This window comes from Dipodomys spectabilis, unplaced genomic scaffold (assembly GCF_019054845.1).
Source record: "Dipodomys spectabilis isolate Male_0828 unplaced genomic scaffold, ASM1905484v1 ptg000069l, whole genome shotgun sequence".
NCBI classification, from domain to species: Eukaryota; Metazoa; Chordata; class Mammalia; order Rodentia; family Heteromyidae; genus Dipodomys; species Dipodomys spectabilis.
In genome coordinates this window covers 4,188,805-4,209,173 of record NW_024870746.1, presented here as the reverse complement: position 1 = coordinate 4,209,173, position 20,369 = coordinate 4,188,805, and the positions used below count along the sequence as shown (strand labels likewise).

Genomic DNA, 20,369 nt, shown 5'->3' with positions numbered 1-20,369 from the left:
TCTCTCTAGCTCTATCATTTATTTACTTACCTATCATCAGTCACCTAGCACTGTATATCCATGTATCTATCTAATAAAACAATTTGGAAAGTCAATTTTTATTAAATAGGAACAGATTGTTATTTATCTCATGAAATAAGACATGACAGAAAGTAAGCCCCCTTAGAAACAGATTTGATACAGAGTATGTATTTGGGTAATTTCAAACTGAAATTGAGAAATTTTACAAATAACCCTTTTAGTGTAAATTTCATACAGAATAATCATGGAGGAAGAAATAAAGGGTGAATAAACAATGTAGAAGTAAGGCAATAAAAGAATTTGAATACTGCTTAGTGGGATGATATATTCAAGGTTATCATAAACCAATCACAGAAACCACCTATGCATGTGTAAGCCAGCTGTTTAACAAATTGCATATAATTTTTTTTTTTTTTTTTGCTGGTCCTGGGGCTTGAACTCAGGGCCCCAGTGCTGTCCCTGAACTATTTTGTGCTCAAGACTAGTGCTCTACCACTTGAGCCATAACACCACTTCCAGCTTTTCTGAGTAGTTTATTGAAGATAAGAGTCTCACGGACTTTCCTGCCTGGGCTGACTTCAACTGCAATCCTCAGATCTCAGCCTCCTAAGTAGCTAGGATTACAGGCTTGAGCCACCAGTGCCCAGCTTCATATAATTCTTTTTTTTTTTTTTTTTGCCAATTCTGGGGCTTAAACTCAGGGCCTGGGCACTGTCCCTGAGCTTCTTTTGCTCAAGGCTAGCATTCTACCCCTTGAACCACAATGCTGCTTCTGGCTTTTTCTGTTTTTGGTACTGAGGAATTGAGGGCTTCATGCATGCTAGGCAAGCCCTCTACCACTAAGCCACATTCCCAGACTCATATAATTCGTTTACAGAACTGTTTGGTCCTATTGACCTCTAGTATTATCTTTGTATTAAGAAGATAGGTAATGTAGTAGGTAGGAGCTCAGGTTTCAGTTTTTGTTTGAAAATGATCCTGGACAAACTATTTAAACTTTATAAGCCTCTGTTACATCTGTAAGACAGGTACTGAAATATTCAACTTTTTTCCATTATTTCTGTTTTTATTACAATTCCATGTGTAAAGCTCTTGTGTCTTTAGAAGAGGGCTAGTCCATCCTCCTCTATTCCACAGCCCTGGAGTCTGCGAGCCCACAGACTCTGCCACACTTGCTTAGATGCTCCTCACGCTCTTCCCAGAGAACACACAGGCCCAAGCATAGAGGAGGTGTGCTGCCGTTTTGCACAGACCTGTGTCCTCTGGGGCCCAGCCCCTGGGGAGGAAGAGTCTGAGAGAGAAGGAAAGTGGGCTATTAAAACAACAGGGGAAAGCGTGCAGCTTCTTCCCAAGGTTTCTGAACACCATTCTGGGTCACAGGCTAGTGGTCCAAGGCTGCTGATTCACGTGGGACATTCTCATAGTCTTCTGTATCACCTTCCTGATGATTGCTGACCTGCTGGGAAGAGTCATCACAGCATGCTATTCTCAACTCAGAGTAAATGACTACAGGTTCCTGGTGAGAAAAGTCCACAAAAGATAAATTTCAATTACAGGTGAGGAAGAACGGTGAGGAGAGAAAGCCCGGCAATGTGACTCACCTTATCTTTCTGACACATCCTTGGTGAATTGGCTGTTGAATGAGAGTAGCAAAAGAAAGAATTAAACTCTATATTACAATGGGTGCTAAGCCAGTTTTACTTCCACTGTTCATCTCTTGACTTGTTTCTGATGAGTTTTTTTTCCCCAAACCCTTAGAGATAGAGTGCACACAGGATAAAGCCTCTCCTAAGTTCCCAGGATGACTTTCTGGATGACTTCTCTCTTGCTCCTCTGCTTATTGCAACCCCAGCCACACATCCCTGACTGCCACCGCAGGCCTCTGTGGCTGTTTTGGCCATCTGAGAGAAGGTAATATGTATGACATACTCCCTGGGCACAGAGAAGTTAGAGGAGGCGGAGGAAAAGGTTGGCAATCTAATGCTACACAATCATTTCACCAGAAACCAAAGATTTGGCAGTAGATCTTTAAGGAAATTCAGTGTGTGTATTCCTTCTAGCCTTTCAAAGCATACATTCTTCCTTTTACCTAGTAAGCATTCATTGAAAAAGGGTGTAGGTAAGTTCCATAGATAGAAATAACAAAGTCAGTCCACATGATGCCGAAGACCATAATTTTGAAGGAGAGAAATGACATAGAAACATTTTTTTAAGTATTATGAGCACTTAGATAAAAACCACGCTGGTTGCCACCAAGAGTGACCAGTTCCTCCCAGGTTAGGATATGAGGAATGACAATAGGAATCACAATGAGCTTCACTGGGTGTCCAAGCTCCGCCCTGGAATGTGAGCAGGGGTCACCAGCTACACTAGAGATGAAGCTACTTCGAGACAATTAGGAAGTATGTTTTCAAAGCATTAAAATGACAAGAGTAAGGACAAAATGCTACATTAAAGACCTAAGGGGGAGCCTAAAGGTGCAGATGGAGGCAAGGTAGAGTCACTTAGGATAATAATTCCATGCAATGGGGGAATCAAGTTGTATCTCTCACAGGGATTGTGCTATGAACAGTTGCAGGGTTGAAGATTGAGACTAGAAATGGAGATCAGCTAGGAGAAGTGCAGTTGTCCTGACATATTCAATTATAAGAGGCATAACTGTATGTAGCATTCATTCATTTATTCCAAATACAGTTCAAGGGGCCTCGGCTTCACCAAGTATTGATCTCAGTGCTATGAATGCACACTGTCTCCAGGTATTTATGGAGTGTGCTGGTAGTATAAACAGGTAAGAGAGCTGACTGACATTATAGGAGAACACGAAATGCTTTTCATGTTGGGTTCATATAGAGATGACCCTTTTATCAAAGACCCCTTGCTGGAACTGAGTGCACATGGCCACCTCACCTCTACTTGTAGAAAGTTATCTCACCTGTGCTCCTCTATGACCCAGCAATCCCACTCTGGGCATTTACCCAAATGATCAGAAACAAAGCCATACTAAAGCTACCAGCACAACTATGTTTATCACAGCATTATTCACCATAGCTAAGATATAGAACCAACCCAGATGCCCCTCAGTAGATGAATGGATTAAGAAAATGTGAGATCTATCTATCTATCTATCTAGATAAATTCTATGCTTCCATCAGAAAGAATGACACTTCCCCATTTGTAAGGAAATGAAAAGACTTGGAAAAAAATCATATTGTAAACCATACTGTAAGCCAGACCCAAAGAAACATAAGTCCCATGGTTTCCCTTATTTGCAATAATTAGTATACATCTAGGACAATCAGCAGATGAGCAGAATAGCTCAATAGCTATGTACATATGACCATGACCATATAAGTTGATGCTCAATGAAATAAACTCCAAGACATGGTCACAAGAGGTTTTTCTTTGTTGTTGTTGTTTATAATGTACTATATGATTTTTTTGTTTCTTTTCTATGTTCTTCCCTCTATGGTATAACCCCTGTTGTCACTGCTTTTGATTTTGGTACCCAGGTATTGTATATATGTTTATTTGAATTAGATAAAGGAACAGGAACAACAGAATGGTGAGACAAAGGACAAGGGGGGAACCAAAGAAACAGTGATATACACAAGACAATATGTTGGAAATGATCTGTACAACTTGGGGGGAGGTTAGGGGAGGAAAAGTAGGAGAAAAATGAGGGAGGGGGTAACAAGTTTGACAAAAAATGTACTTATTACCTTACTTATGTAACTGTAACCCCTCTGTACATCACCTTAACAATAAAAAAAATTTTAAAAATGAAAAAGAGAGAAAGTTATCTCACCTGAATTTCCGTTTCTAGGCTGACTGCTTTGGATCTGGGAATAAACCATGTTGAGACCTTCAGGATTTACTGTGAGAAAAGAATAGATGTTATACTTGACTACTAGTTAAGAGCTCATACTCTATAATTTCCTTCTATTATGCTTTAGGTTCGGGTTTGATTTCTTTCCCAAAGGTTCATGAGTGAGAGGCTAGATCCCCAATATTGATGATAAGAGGTGGTATGACCTTGAAGAGGTGTGGTCCAGTGGGCGGGCACCACAGGCCCTTCTCACGCTGGCTTCCTGTCTCACCATGTGGTCTTCTCCTCTCCTGTGTGTTCCTGCCATCTGCCTTGAGCTTCTCGCCAGAGTTGATGCTGGTGCCTTGCCTTTGAACCTCCAGAACTGTGAGTTCATCCCCTTTTCCTTCTAAGGTAGCCAGTCTCAAGGTATTTTATTATCGTAATGAAACCAGACTAACATGGCTTCTGAGACACCAACTTTATAATCACCTCTTATGCTTCAAATAATGCCAAGAATGTCATTTGAAATTACATATTAAGTTCACTAAGGTTTTTCTCAAACTCTCTTCCCACTAGCACATCCCTGGAGGCTTCTCACCATTATTGTATATTGGCTGCAGCTCTATAAAGGCTGGGTGCCCATCGTGGAGGTGTTCCTGGGGTGGTGTGCTAGAGAGCCTGGAAAAGGAAGGCTCCTGCCAATCACTGGGACTGTGGCAGAGGGAGAAGAGACAATAGATGAAAATAGGTTCCTGAGACAGAGTATCCAGGTAGGCACACAGACCAGCATGATTCATGTAAAAGTATTGTGTCTACTTCTCCATGTCACTTTCAAGAAAGTATACTAGGAGAATGACATACACAGGATAGAACCTGGGCAGCAGAGCAGGTAAGGTCAGAGGGCAAAAGCCACATGCTCTCAGAGTCCCTTTGATAGTGTAAAGACTTTTAGTTGGCTAACTTAAAAATTATTTTCAATGATGTAAATGCTTAAACATTGATATATAAGGACAACTGCATTCACATAGAACTTGACCTTTATCTTTTGGAAAAAAATAGCTCTTTCAATTTTCTATCTTAGGGATCCAATGTTCTATTTTATTTGTAAAAGATACCATAAAGGCACTTCAAGAAAAGTGGCATTTAAAAAAACAACAACTTGAGGCTGGGAAGGTGGCTCAGTGGTAAGCGCTTGCCTTGCATGCATGAGGCCCTGGGTTCAATTCCTCAGCACCACATAAGCAGAAAAAAAGGCCGGAAGTGGTGCTGTGGCTCAAGTGGTAGAGTGCTAGCCTTGAGCTGAAGAGCTGAGGGACAGCACCCAGGCCCAGAGTTCAGGCCCCACGACCGGACCCAAAAAAAAAACAAAAACAAAAAAACAACAACTTCATATCCTTGTAGTTATTTTTATTTTCTGTCAGTCATGGGGCTTGACTCTGGGCCTGAGCACTGTCCCTGAGCTCTTCAGTTCCAAATGAGTGCTCTACCACTTGAGCCACAAGCCACTTCTGGTTTTCTTATGGTTAACTGGAGATAAGAGTCTCACAGATTTTCCTGCTGGGGCTGGCTTTGAACCATGATCCTCAGATCTCAGCCTCCTGAGTAGCAAGGATTATAGGCATGAGCCACCGGCTTTGTAGTTATTTTTTAATTCAACAGTACTGACATTCAATGATCATTTTCTAAATAAATGTTTGAGTGGAGGAAGAAGAACAAGAAATAATCATGATAGCTTTCATGATAACTCATGAAAGCTGATATCATTAGGATACCTATGGTCAATTTCTTTTTAGTCAGATCATGTAAGTTAGTAGATAAATAAACATGGACAACAAATTGTGTATGTTTTGTGCATCAGTAGGCCTACTGAGTATACTTTACAAATATGATAGAAAGTGACCCCTCTCTACTCACCTTTTGGGGTTTGTAAGAATGTTAAAAATGTTGTTAGGAAGTCCTTCCAAAATGGTTTACAATATACATACTTCCATGCTCCTAGCTTGTGTTTACAAACAAATCATAAACATGCTGGCAACACAAGAAGCAAAGATCTTACCTAGATGCCCCAGGGGCAGAAAGTCCTGCAAAATGAGCAAAGGAACATTGGTGGTAAGTGCTGTGTGTTCCATGTTGGAACCTTGCTTCCTATAAATAACAATTCATTCTAAGATATCAGCTAGAGCAAATTTTGGGCAAAAACTACCACCTTGTAGTTGGCAAGGAAGGCAGAAGTTATGAGACATCTGCCCAGAAACATATTTACTCTTTTAAATCTTTTCTTAGTAACAACAATGTAAAAAGCAAGCAATTGTTAAGTCCAGATTGCTGCTTCTGCTGCAGGAATAGCTACCACATGACTGCAGATCTCAGTGGCCACAGTTCCTATCAATAAAGCCTTGGAGGTATTAAGCAGAAATGGAAGGAAAATGTTGGCAAATCAAATATCGAACAAGGTAATGATATCCAGAATGTATAATACTTGAACACAAATAAATACAAACATTATGTCAACTTAAAAATAAAAATTGAATAAAAGGGGCTGTTATATTGATCAAAACACAAGAATTAAACATCTGCTAATTATAATTGTAACTGTAATTTTGGGACATGAATTAAAAAATAAGAGTGGTCAAACAAATTGTATGCTAACATTAGCTACTAGTGTATTAAAACATTAATAATTATAATTTTACATTGATAGCAGACAAAGACTATGTCAGAGTATGTAATACTATTAGAGATAAAGAAGATCATTTTATAAGGATAAAGTGGTTAATTTATCAAGAACATATAACAACTCTGAACATTTATATAGTTGGAGCTGCAAGAAGAAATAAGAAAAGCCACAGTTATAGTTGAAGATTTCAATACTTCTTATCTCAATAATTGATAGACAAAATAAAGAGAAAATCAGTAAGGGAATAGAAGAAATTTGTAATAGTAGAAGATTCACACTGTAAGAAATGTTAAAAAAAAAAAGAGTTTAGGCAAAACAAAATGATACCAGGTAGAAATACGGATACACAAAAGGGAATGAAGGATATTAAAATCGACAACTTTCAATATTACTTTGGCAAGTCTTACAAGGCAGAAGGAAGGAAAGCCACCAGCCAATATCCCTCATACATATAGAAGTGAATATACTTAACAGAATTTTTATAAATCAAATCCAGCAGTCATATCCAAGTTGTGTTGGTCAGAGAAACAGTAAGATGGTTTAAACACTCAGATTTCACCTTATCATAGACTACAGAAGAAAACTGCGTTATTGTCTCAATCAAAGTAGAAAAAAAAATCAACAGCCATTCTTTCCTGTCATGGCTCCCAACAAATTAGGAATAGTTGGGATTTCCTCATCAAGATAAAGAGTATCGACAAAAATCCCACACTTAGCCAGTTACTGGTGGCTCCTGCCTATAATCCTAGCTACTCAGGAGGCTGAGATCTGAGGATCACAGTTCAAAGTGAGCTTGGGTAGGAGAGTCTGTGAGACTCTTATCTCCAATAAACTACTCAGAAAAATCTGGAAGTGGCACTGTGGCTCAAGTGACAGAGCACTAGCCTTGAGCACAGAGAGGTTCAGAGACAGAGCCCAGGCCCTGAGTTTAAGCCCCTGTAATGGGGCTTTTAAAAAAAAATCCTACATTTAACATAATACTCAAACAACAACAACAAAAACTGAAGCCAGTGCTAGTAGCTCACACCCGAGTCCTAGATACTCACGAGGTTGAGGATTAGAGTTCAAAGCCAGGCCAGCAGGAAAAGTCCCTGAAACTCTTATCTCCAATAAACTACTCAGAAAAAGCCAGAAGGGGCGATATGGCTCAAGTGTAGAGCTCTAGCCTTGAGCACAAAGAGACTCAGGGATAGTGCCCAGGCCCTGAGTTCAAGCCCCAGGACCTGCAAAAAAACAAAACAAACAAAACACAAAAAACAAAAACAAACAAAATAACAACAACAACAAAAACCCTGACTAATTCCACCACATCATAAAGAAGATTCTGGTCAATACAATCAAGCAAGAAAAAGGGAAGATATTAAAATTAGCAAGGAAGTTACTCAGGAGGCTGACATCTGAGGAATGGTTCAAAGCCAGCCTGGTCAGAAAAGTCTGTGAGACTCTTACCAATCCAATTAACCAGCACAAAACTGTAAGTAGAGGTGTGATTCAAGTGGTAGAGTAACAGCTTTGAGCAAAAATAGACAAATGAGAGCACATGGCTATGAGTTAAACCTCCAGCACTGGCATGCACACACACACACACACACACACACATATGCATCCATGCATACGGCACACACACATACACAAAGAATAAAGAGTGAAACTATATTAGCAGGTATCAGGATATAAGATTAATATATTAAAAACGATCATATATTATATATACACATATATAGTATACACACAATATATATATATATATATGTACTAAGCAAAAGTGATCAGAAATTGAATTTTAACCATTCTCAGAATCCACTATTAATTTTATCCAAATTTCATCATAGTTGATTTATTCAAATACATCTAAGTTTATGGTCTGCACAGTTGGTGATCAGTTTGTGACACATGGAAGGCTTTCTTTTTACTTTCAGAAGACTTTGGAATGGACATGGAGCAGTAAATACTTGCTAATATTTAAAAACAAGCAAAACTCTGCTATTTGGTTTAAAATTTCCAACAAGTAAGATGTTTTGTAAAATGACCCTGAGAACTTGACTCTCCTTTTTGTTACTACTGTCTACAGGATGACAGTGAGTGTAACACTGAGAACCTTGTTGTTGGAAAGAAACAACTGACTTTTGTACTATGAACCTAGCCAATGGCAAATTAATATGGCAAAGGCAAAAGTCACCATCTCTCAGGGCAAGGGATAGACACGCACCCAACTTCCTTTGAGTCCTGAAGTGACGCAGCAGGATGGCAGCAATGGGAAGGCCAAGGACGCCCAGCAACCCCCCAATGACTCCTGCAGAGATGAGGCCAGCTCTGCTCCTGCATGGGCCTGAGTGAGAACACCTATATTTGAATTCCAGTGGCAAAGCTTTTAAGTCTAGACAAAATCCACAGTGTAGAGATACTTGAGGGCAGATATTTTCCAGGTTCTCATCTCTCCCTTTAAACTTTTTTTTGGGGGAAGGGGATCCGGTTGTGGGGCCTGAACTCTGGGCCTGGGCACTGTCCCTCAGCTCTTCAGCTCAAGGCTAGCGCTCTACCACTTGAGCCACAGCACCACTTCCGGCTTTTGTCTTTTTGCTTATGTGGTGCCGAGGAATCGAACCCAGGGCCTCATGCATGCAAGGCAAGCGCTCTACCACTGAGCCACCTTCCCAGCCCAACTTTTTTTAAATATATTTTTTTATTGTAAAGATTCTGTACAGAGGGATTACAGTTACATGTATAAGTTAGTGAGTACTTTTTCTATGGAGCATTGTTACCTCCTCCCTTGTTTTTCCCCTACCATCTCTTCCCTCCCCACCCTGAAGTTGTAAAGTTCATTTTCAACATAGTGTCTTGTACATCTCATTGTTACAGTGGGTCAACCTGTATCCTTATTTCAGAATTTTATTATTTCCTTTCCCTTCCCCAAATTAGAAAAATGTATATACAAGATGCAGGGCAGTGAAAACATCTCCCTTTAAACTTATCTCCACTAATTTGCAATCTTCAAATCAATGACTTGAGAAGAGTGCTAAAGCAGCATCTTGGGTTAAAGTGTATTGTTTTTATGAACGTCCATGAAATCAGTCTCAATCCCAAGAAGCCCAGATCTTGGTGGTCATGTTCAGAAATGTTTGATACTGGTTGAATTCATACCATCTGATAGGCAGAAACTTTTACTGCACACAACCATAGCCCCAGGTCCAGGCACTATTAAATTCACCTGTGATGTCGAATGTCATCACCTCACTGCGCTGAGGCTCAAGGCCATTGTCAGCCTCACAGGAATAATTTCCAGCACGTTCTGTGGTCACCATGAACTTGAAGGATGCACCTCCTCCCATGGGAGCCAAACTATTCCCGAGGGCCATGTCTTCATGATAAAACTGGTACAGGATCGGAGGAGAGCCTTTCAAGGCCTCACAGTAAATTTCTACCTCGTCCCCTACCATAGCTTGGTTTTCAGGGGCCCTGAGGCTGAGGACAATGTCAGACACTGGAACTGAAGGAGGAGAAATACTTCACTGATAGTTCTGCGTAAGTGTATATACAAGCAAATTTAATAAAGGAATGTGAAAGAGTATTTTTTAGTAGGAACACAGATCTGGATTTAAGAAACCCGGGCTTGGATTCTGTTTCTGTTCATTATTAGTTCTACAATTTTGATTTTTAAGAAGGTTTAAATTAATCTAAGTTTCAGTTCATTCCTCTGTACAATGGAGCTAGTCATCAGTTATATCTTATGCTATCATCATAACAATGTATGTAAAGTACTCAATAAACATGACTTATCATTACTGATAGAAATAACTTGAAAGCCATTTCTGAACATGTTTACTCTTTTTTTATGTAATTATAATCTTTTTTATTGTAAAGATACTATACTGAGGGTTACAGTTACATGAGCAAGGTAATGAGTACACTTCCTATTGAGCGTTGTTACCCCCTCCATTGTTTTCCCCCTACCATCCCTTCCCTCCCTACCTTCCCCGAGGTTCTTTTTTTTTTTTTTTGATTGTGATTAAGTGATTACATAATTTCCCGAATTTTACAGTATTGTGGAATAATGATGCTCATTTAAAGTCACAAGTTCATTCTAACTTTCCTGGAGCAAATTGTCTATCACAGTCTATAACGTATAATGGTGTTCACATGTTATACACCATACATGTGAACATGCTTACTCTTGCATATTAGTTCTAAGACCAAGACCTACACATCTGTCTAAAATAAGACATCATTTCTCTCTTTCCAATTACTCTGCTTCATTTTTCAACATAATATTTAATACTTCCTCACATACTTACATATATATATACACTCATAAATACCCATATAAAAACATACATCTTTCTACCATTGTTATGCATCTGATTGCATCAGTTGAATATAAGTTCCACAAGAACACAGATTTAATTCTTCTTTGCTGTATTTTAGCCTGCTGGAACTTTGTGTGGTTTGCAATAGTTACCCAAGATTCAGTGCCAGAACTGATGCAGAATGGCACAAAACTATCCTGATGCAGCACTAGCAAAAATGACTCCTATTTTAAATGATGATTACATAAATAGGATAGCTAGTCCAAATTTTAAGAACAACATTAATATGAAATGTGAATTATAAAATCACTGGCTCTCCTAAGTTGTGGAGAAATCTGGAAGGCTTGAGATATCAACTCTGCGCTTCACTAAGGGTCTTATCTCTGTTTTGCGTTAGAGATTGTCTAAAGGGGAAGGGGTGCTTTCATTAAATGACAATGATTACACTTGAGAATGAGCCATCTTCTGACCATAAGAAATGTGGTGCATAATAACTTACCCAGGTAGAGATACAAAGTCATACAGACTCTTGCTAAGTTTAAGTTTTATCCTTCTATAAGCCATCTGAAACTTCAAATGTCCTAGGTGAGATGCTAGCGGCTTTAAAATTAGATTTGTTGCTGATTATTATTATTTTTTGGCCAGTCCTTGAACTCAAGGCCTGGGCTCTGTCACTGAGCCTTTCTGTGTTCAAGGCTAGTGCTCTACCACTTGATTTACACCACCATTTCAGGCTTTTTCAAAGTAGTTTATTAGAGATAAGAGACCCATGGACTTTACTGCCTAGGCTGGTTTCAAACTGCAATCCTGAGATCTCAGCCTCCTACGTAGCTAGGAATACTATGTGAGCCACTAGCACTTGACCTTCTTTTTTCTTTTTAAATAGTGCTAGAGATCCAACCTAAGGTCTTGTGCATGCTCAGCAAACTCCCTATCACTGAGCTATATCCCCAACCAGAGATAAGTCTTTATTTGATACTTTGTGCAGCTCAGTTTGCCTTTCTATCCACCTCTCTGGCCTTCTGTATTCTGGGAGCAGACTGCCAGCTTCTTGCTTATCTTTCACATTAGGAACCCCTGGTTCTTTGTGTGCACTCTTCTAGAATTAGAGAATTCAAGGACTAGTATATCAAGCCTATGGGGGAGGGGCATATTCCATTCAGTGTGTGAGAAACATACTAGGATTACGAGAATGTTAATAGTATTTCATTTTGAGCTTGAAAGACAGACATTTGGCTCTACTAATATTCATACTGGTGCTCCTCCTTGAGCCATACATCATACCTTGTGATGGAAAGACACAGGGGTAAGATCTTGGGAAGGCTCCTGGTGCCTGCAGCAGTGGGCAGCAGTGTTCATTCACTTCTTCCTTCACTGAGTGTATTGGAAACACTTTGCACCTTTGCTTGTCTACTTATATGCTTTTATCAATTATTTTAACTTAATGAAATCTTTACACTGGTCTATGATGGAGGAGTGACCACAAACCTTTTTACAGAATGTAGAAGTTATTCTGTTATTTTTGTGGCAAACTTCTAAGAGGTCAGATTTAAAGGTAAAGCCTATGTATCTCTATGAAGATAGACAGAATTTAATTATTGGTGATTTTTGAGTGGTGATTAGTGCTTATAAATAGTGTAATAATACTTAGAAGATACTTTGTTGCTGTTATTGCTGCTGCAGTAATGGAATTGAACCCAGAGCCTCAACCATACTAGGCAAGTGCTCAACTTCTTTTGTTTGTATTTGTTTCTGAGATAGGGTGTAGCTAACTTTCCCTGGGTTGGTCTCAAGATGGCACTCCTCCTGGTCCTACATCCTGAGGAGCTGAGTTTACAGGGATATACAACCATATCTGACTAAATGGTACTTTGAAAAGTTTAAGGTGTGACTCACATAGCCAAGAACCATCCTACCAAGTTCAAGGCCCTGAGTTCAAACTTCTAGTAATGCTAAAAAAAAAAAAACACAAAACTTTTTAAGGTGGCCTGAAGATTACTTAGATTTTTAAAAATACAACTTTGGGGGCTGGGAAGGTGGCTCAGTGGTAGAGCGCTTGCCTTGCATGCATGAGGCCCTGGATTCGATTCCTCAGCACCACATAAGCAAAAAGAAAAAAAGCCAGAAGTGGCGCTGTGGCTCAAGTGGCCTTGAGCTGAAGAGCTGAGAGACAGCACCCAGGCCCAGAGTTCAGGCCCCACGACTGGACCCCCCAAAATAAATAAATAAATAAAAATTAAAAAAATAAAAATACAACTTTGTTTAATCAGCAGAGAGCCAAGAAGCAATTACTATTAGATAGATGTAAGGGAAGGACATTATAGCAAGATATGGTTTAGTCATTTATTACTGGACAAACAAATCCAGAAATCAGGCTCTCTTTGTGAATAACTGCAGGACCATCAAATATATTTTGGAAAGTCTTCCTGCTTCTATTGTTAAGAGTATAAGGCTATATATTATATAGCTATATATAATATAGCTTTCCGTGACACTAGCAGAGTAAAGGAAGTAGTAGACTAAATTATTGAATGTGTGACTATAAGGAAGAATCCCAGAACTCTCAGGTAGAGGCAGAAGAAGTGGAGAATCTGCTGGAGTTTCCTACCCACAAGAGCCCAATTGGAGCTGTGTTTGAAGAAGAGCAGAGCCCAATGCTAGCTGTTATCTACTGTGGAATAGTCTACTTACCTATGACCTTGAGACTCACTCTGTCACTGCTCTGGGGTCCTAGGCCATTGTTAGCGTCACAGGAGTAGTTTCCAGAACCTTCCTCAGTCAGGGAGAAATTGAAAGATGCTCCTCCACCATTGGGGGCTGAGCTGTTTCCCAAAGTGACGTCTTCATGATAAAACTGATACCAAATTGGGGGAGAGCCTTTCGAGGCTTCACAGTGAAGCTGTACCACGTCCCCCACTACAGCTTGGTGCCTGGGAGTCCTGAGAATGAGGACAGGACGGGACACCAAACCTGGAGGAGACAAAAGGTTGTGAGGGAAGGACTCTGATGCTTCCCTGGATTCACAACCCCATTCAAGGAGTTTGGAAATAAACACATGCCTTGATTGGTTCTATTTTCCACAGACTGTACTTTTCTCATCTAATAATCTAGAAGCACACACTCAACACCCAGAGAAGTAATCTTGGATAATTCTGCTTCCATCACTCTTCAGAACTCTCCACAAGAAACAAAGTACCTTCAACTTCTTTTGTCATCTTTACAATTGCTCCTCAATCTTCACCTCTGATCCTTGTGTTTGACAGAAAACCTAAAGCTTGGTTGATGAGCCAAAGGAAGAAAAAAAGCACCCCAAACAAACAAACCAAAAACACAAAGAAATCAGGAATTTACCTCTCACAGTGACTTCCTTCCGATTGCTGAGGATGGGGCCGCCGTTGTCGGCCACACAGTAGTATCTCCCAGCATCTTGCATCTTTACAGTGGGTATCAGCAGCTCTGCCAACAGGGATTGCTGGGTCTTCTTGCTCACTCTTGTTCCATCTTTGTGCCAGGAGAATGTGATGGTCCCTGTGCCCTTGGCAACTGAGCAGATAAGAATCAGATTTTCTCCTTCAATAAGCTGCCCTCCTGGGGGCCGGGTCTCTAGATTCACATCAGACACAGGGATTCCTGGAAAGACACAAGATGACATTGGAGGGTTTCGACTACAGGAATCTCAAAGTCAAGCAAAAGACTGGTGCTTCCATGAGTAAGCTAGTTGCTTCAGGTGCAACATGCAGGGGAAAAGTAGAAGCGAATGGTAGATCTTTTCTAAAGAGACCAACATTTCTCCCTGGGAAATATAGGCACCAATTAAGATCATCCTAAACCTAACATTGCCTGCAAACACATCTGATGAACATTTATGTGCAAAGTGTCATTGCTGTGTTAATGGACCTCAGAAGAAGAAAGAACGCTGGAATGTTACTTATATCCTGAAGTGACTCTATTTTCAATCCAAACACCTCTCCTGTCCTCTAGCCTTACCTTCACATCTCCACATTTTTCTCCCACTATTCCCCTTCATGTTCATCTTGCCCTTTTCCTATCATTTTGATGTGAGGTCTTAAGTCAACAAATGGAAACACCATCAAAGTCTTTAGGGACCTCATGTGGTCAGCAGTGCTTCTAGTTGACAGGTGACTCATGAAAGAACCTATCCTGTACATCTCTGAAACCCTACAAGATTGAGCATCCAGGAACCAGTTAGTAACCACCATTACTTGACTTAGGTGGAAAGGAATTCCTTTGGCCAGGAAAGCTAGGTCAAGTTGAGTCTAAAGCAGAAAGGATACCTGGATAGATGGAAATTCATCTCTACATCTGCCATCCTGGAGCTGGAGGCAGACAATGTCATTTCCTGTACTCCTTAGCTCTGTTGCCCTCCTCAAACACTCACTCAGCACATCTATCTTGAGTCTTGAGCTGTTTTTGATGATTTTATAAGCCACTGCTTCTGCCTGGCACCAGTAGGACCCTGAGTCTTCCAGCCTCATAGTAGGGATCTGGATCTCCTGAGAGCTGTTGCAACCTGACTCTAGGCGCTGACCATCTTTGAAGAAGCAGAATCGGAGCTGGACATGTGACTTCTGTGGAGGGAGCCGAGTCTCACAGGTCAAGGTCACTGGATCCCCCTCATTAGGCTGTCTGGGGCTGAGCTTCAGCACAGGAGGTAGAAATAGCTCTAGAGAGAACAAGCACAATTCCCCTAGGCAGTGAACACGAGATCCTTGCAGAGATGAACCTGCGCTCTCAGCATCCACAATAGGAAATTGAGAACCAAGCAGGTAGGCCCATCCTTTTTCCATGATCAGGCTATATCAAGCGTTTCCGGAAATCCCCCCACCCCCCAACAGCTTCCCTCACTCTTCACATAGTCTCATTGCCCAAACATGTAAACCACAAGAGTTCACCATTACCTTGAACTTGGAGTTTTAGAGGCTTTGAGGCTTTACTCCATGGAATGTTAAATACAGCTTTCCAAAAGGCAGTACAAGAGTATTTGCTGCTGTCTCTTGAGACTGAAAGTAGTTTGATGGTATCTGAATAGCTACTCGGAAGTATTTCTCCATCTTTATAGTAAGTTGCTTTATTTAATTGCCCATTTTTCCTTTGGCATTTCAGAAAAACATCATCTCCTTCAAAGATAGGGTGGGGTGAGACCTGGAGTATCACCTCATCTGCAATGAGTAGAGCATACACTCAAACCAACCATGTTTTTTCTTTCTCTCTCTTTACTCTCATTTCTGTTCATAAAAGAGGAGCTAGCACCCTGCACACACCAGCAAATGTCCTTAATCTCCTTTTCATACACTCAGGACCAGATTGGTTTTGACCTAGGAGAGTGTCATTCACTGTCTTTCAATGAAAGGACAGTTCTGTGCTGCAGCTTTCTTCAGATCTGTTTTCTTTTTTGTCTGGCGGCCTCTGGGGTGCTGACTCTTCTCTGGTAGGAAGAGATAGTGATGCTATCCTATCTCTTTGTTATCCACCACTAAGATCAGCAAATCATACATCTCCATACCCGTGCTCCCCATATTAACCAAGTCCTCAGACACTCTGCCCAGTGGCTTAACTTGAAAGACTGTTTCCTACCCACCCTCCTCTTCCTCACCAGATGAAAATTCTACATGCACAGGTTCACTGAAGTGGGATCTTTGGGTCTTGCATTGGTAATATCCAGAGTCTTCTATTTGGATTTCTTCAGATGTAGTTTTCCACACATTGTTGTTATGACACCAGGTTATAGGTCCCTTTTCTGAGGAAGGGACAGCCATGCAAGTGAGTTTCACTGATTCTCCTTGGAAGGTTGTGGACCATGAGGGATGGAGCAGAAGAAAAGCTCTTGGAGGTATTTCTGTGCCGGAAAGAAAACAAGGGGAGTAGGCAAATGAACATGGGAGAATCCAGATTTGCAATTGAAAAATTTCCTGACACATGGATTGAAATCAGACAAAAAGTACTTGAAGAAATAGCTGGAATGGAACCTGTCCTTCTCATCCTTTGTATAACCTGACACAGATAGGGAGTGTTATAGGGAATGGGTCCCAGGCTCCTAGTTTGGGCTCCGAAAAGCTTAGGAGATGTAATTTATTATTTAGAGAGTCTTAGAAACTGTTGATTCTGAAATGCTCTTGTATTCATTCCTGTCCGTCTAAAGGTGAACTTGCTACAAATATAACTCAGAAGCCATTTCTAGATTCCAGAAAGCAGCTCTGTCTGACTATTAACATTTAATGAATAAGATTTTTTTCATTACTTTCTTTTTCTTTTAGTACTTGTATAGGGATTTGAACTCAAGTTCTGGGCACTGTAACTTAGCTTTTTCTATCAAGGTAGGCCCTTTACCATTTGAACTATATCTCCACTTACAGCTTTTTTGTGGTTAATTGGAAAAAAAGAGTCTCAGGGACCTTCCTGACCAGGCTGGCTTTGAATCATAAGCTTCAGATTTCAGTCTCTTGCGTAGCTAGGATTACAGATATGAGCTACCAGCACCTGATATTTTCATTACTTTTGAACCGTGCTTAGTTGGAGATTCTGTAGAGAAGACAACTTTCCATCTAAGTTTGACACAGTCACTAGTTAAAGGATATGAATCATTTTAATGGAAGAGAATGGGCTGTTTGGGAAATCAGACTTGTATTTGGAATTACAAAGATTGCTGAACCTGGATGTTGAGATATGATGGTGGCCCCAGCTCTTTTAAAAGATATATAACTACTTTTCTGTCCCATTTTCCTCTGATTAGGAGCTACTTCTCTTTCCTTGGGTGGTAGCAATAGCTTGGGCATCTAGACAGAGGGATCTTAGGAGGTAGAAGAGGTAGGATATGAGAGTCTCTCAAGATCCATATCCTGTCTCTGACCTTGCTTCTACAAATGCTTCCTCCCTCTATACTGAGACATCCTGGTAACAGGGAAAATACGGAGACTAGAGAAATCTAAGGAGGATCTGATTGCCCTACATGGTAACAGGTGTGACCTCAGAACATAAGCTACCTGACTCATGTGGGCATGTCCCAATCACCCCCTCTACAAGGCTGTGCTAGCCAAGAGAACTAATGCTCAGAGTCTGGGAGGAACCAAGGGGAAACATACCTGACTCTCCTTTTGCAGGAGCTGTGAGGGAATCAAGAGGTAAAAAACAAAAATTAGCACAGAGCCACATTTCTCAAACCCTTTCCATCCATATTCTATGAGGTTTCCAATCACTTAACCACATAACTCCTTTAACTTTTTTCTTCCTCGTTTTTATGCTCCCATTCTTTTTTTTATCAATTAGAATTCCTAAACACCAGCAAGAACTACAATTTCTTTTACAAACATATAATGGTTTGGGTCCATGCCCCTGGATCATCTCTTTGCTACTATATTTCTTGAGTTTCACCTCTCTCTCTCTCTCTCTCTCTCTCTCTCTCTCTCTCTCTCTTTCTCTCTCACCTAAACACAGTAGTTCAGGTACAGGGAAAGACTTGGAAAAGTTTTCTATCTTCCCTTTATTTCTTCGGATTCCTATTGTTCCTTCTACTTTTTCAATCTCAAATTAAATTTTGGCTTAAAACATCAAGAAGGGAATCCTGTTCTCTGCTCTCTTTCTTTCACAGGCCTTTGTTTTGAAGGTCACTCTATATCTGAACAATAACTCTGCTTGAAGCTATAGATTGAGGGATTTTAGTTGGTGGTTCAGCAGAAAGTAAAGTCCAAACTTACTTTGGGACGAAAAGAATGGTGGTGAGAAATCAAGTGTACTGGGCTTACCCTGGTAGATGTATTTGGAGCCTTTAAGATGTTTCAGGAACCCAAGTTAGTTCTTTCACATCTCTTGCTACTTGTCTCTAAACCCTGGATGAAAGTAGAAACAGAAGCTCCTCGCCATTTCCTCTGGATGACTTTAGAAAGCAAGACCATGGTTCCATCTCAAACCCATCTACTTACCCAGGTACAGCAGCATCAGCCATAGGAGCGCAAGGACCAGGCCTGTCTGACAGGACATGTCTGTCTCCCCCAAAGGCAGGTTTAGCTCTCCTCTACAAAGAAAGAGCAGGGGCTGCCACTCCGATCAGGCATGCAAACAATAGAAAAGGGGAAGTAGAACTTTGTATCACATGCTCCTTTAAAAATGTGAGTATGGCTGCCTTCTTAAATGATATTTGTATTCCAGCCCCAGCACACTGAGCACTTTCAGATATAGAGGGTCACCTTCCAACAGTTGGGGTCTCTCTGGAGAAACATCTCCACGTTGTACCTAGGTTCTCTGAAAATGTCAAGCTATAGATACATTCAGATTCAACTGACCAGTTCTTCATATTTTTTAATATGGAAAACCCCTTCTTTATTACCTCAATGCCACATCACTTCTGGTCACCTGGGAAGCTCTCAACACACCGTGGTTGGTCAGGGTGGTGTCAGACTGTGTTTTGTGGTGTGAGCCACACACAGTCAAAATGTCTGAACACATCTTTTTCACTTTCACCTCAGTTGGCAGGAAACGTTGGAGTAGGAAAATAATAGAAATTTACAGATTCACAAACGGGGCTAGTCCTACTCAGACCTATGCAAATTAGGAAATAAAGGAATAAGCACACAAATAGGAACTCCTGTTTTGAAGCTAGAGTTCTTCTCAGAAACTTTCTCTTCCCCCCATCCCTTGTAATCAGAGAGGTCCTTCCCCATTATGTTCTGTTTCAGGATCTATGTGCTTTCTTCACAGTGTTGATCACAAGTACAAATTAATTTCTACGTGTACTTATTCTTCTCTATCTCTTCTGCCCCCCAACATTTGGAGGACCCCGTTTGTCTTGTCTGCTATCACATGCTCTATGCATCTCACAGTTCTTATTTATTTCACTAGATGTTGTTGTTCTGTTTGTTTGTCTTTCTGTCTAACTGTGTATTCCAGGCTTGACTCACTCATGTGAACCTCCTCAGCCACCCACGTATGAGAATTCTAGTACGCCATGTTGAACTAGCTTTTTGTATGTAGGCGTCTAGTGAGTATTTTGGGAGGGATAGTTGAATGGTCTGCCAGAAGCACTGGATCAGTGTTTCTCAACATTTTGCTCATTACCATTCCTGCAAGGGCCCTTTTTAGACATTTGTTTTTGTAGTACTAGTACTTAAACTCAGGGATTCCCATTTGTTAGGCAGGTACTCTACCACTTGAGTTACCCCACCACCCCTTTTAGCATTTTTTGTCAGTTTGAACTCTGGGCCTGGGCACTGACCCTCAGCTCTTCAGCTCAAAGCAAGCACTCTACCATTTGAGCCACAGCACTGCTTCTGGTTTTCTGGTGGTTAATTGGGGATAAGAGTCTCACAGACTTTCCTGCCAGGGATGGCTTTGAACTGTGATCCTCAGATTTCAGCCTCCTGAGTAGCTAGGATTACAGGTGCACCCTGCTGCATTGGTTAATTTTTTAAGATTTAGGATCTCACTTTATGCCTAAGCTAGTCTGGAATACAATCTTCTTATTTATGCTTACTCAAATTGTTAGGAAGTAAAGTACAAGACATGGAGGCCCAGCCCTTGGTTGAGATAGAGTCATAAACAAACACAG

The 20,369-nt window shown here is 40.7% G+C and overlaps 1 protein-coding gene across 9 annotated transcripts; it reads right to left on the bottom strand.

Moving 5' to 3' along the window:
- Positions 1-1,089: 1,089 nt before the first annotated feature.
- Positions 1,090-19,217, bottom strand: LOC122109134 (Fc receptor-like protein 3). 9 transcript variants are annotated; one of them, XM_042681318.1, is made up of 15 exons: positions 19,152-19,217; positions 18,748-18,839; positions 17,911-17,931; positions 16,425-16,667; positions 15,730-15,990; positions 15,210-15,494; positions 14,162-14,440; positions 13,502-13,780; positions 9,715-9,993; positions 8,716-8,835; positions 5,886-5,910; positions 4,428-4,540; positions 3,827-3,895; positions 1,623-1,654; positions 1,090-1,537 (listed from the first exon to the last, which is right to left on the bottom strand). In XM_042681318.1, exons 2-15 carry the CDS (start codon positions 18,803-18,805, stop codon positions 1,403-1,405), a joined length of 2,199 nt encoding a protein of 732 aa, XP_042537252.1. In that variant the 5' UTR covers positions 18,806-18,839; positions 19,152-19,217; the 3' UTR covers positions 1,090-1,402. The 9 variants fall into 9 exon arrangements, with proteins under 9 accessions (XP_042537252.1, XP_042537259.1, XP_042537253.1 ...); XM_042681325.1 differs by lacking the exon at positions 19,152-19,217 and adding an exon at positions 18,571-18,654 and having other exon boundaries at positions 18,748-18,834; XM_042681319.1 differs by lacking the exon at positions 19,152-19,217 and having other exon boundaries at positions 1,090-1,480; positions 18,748-18,983.
- Positions 19,218-20,369: the final 1,152 nt, after the last annotated feature.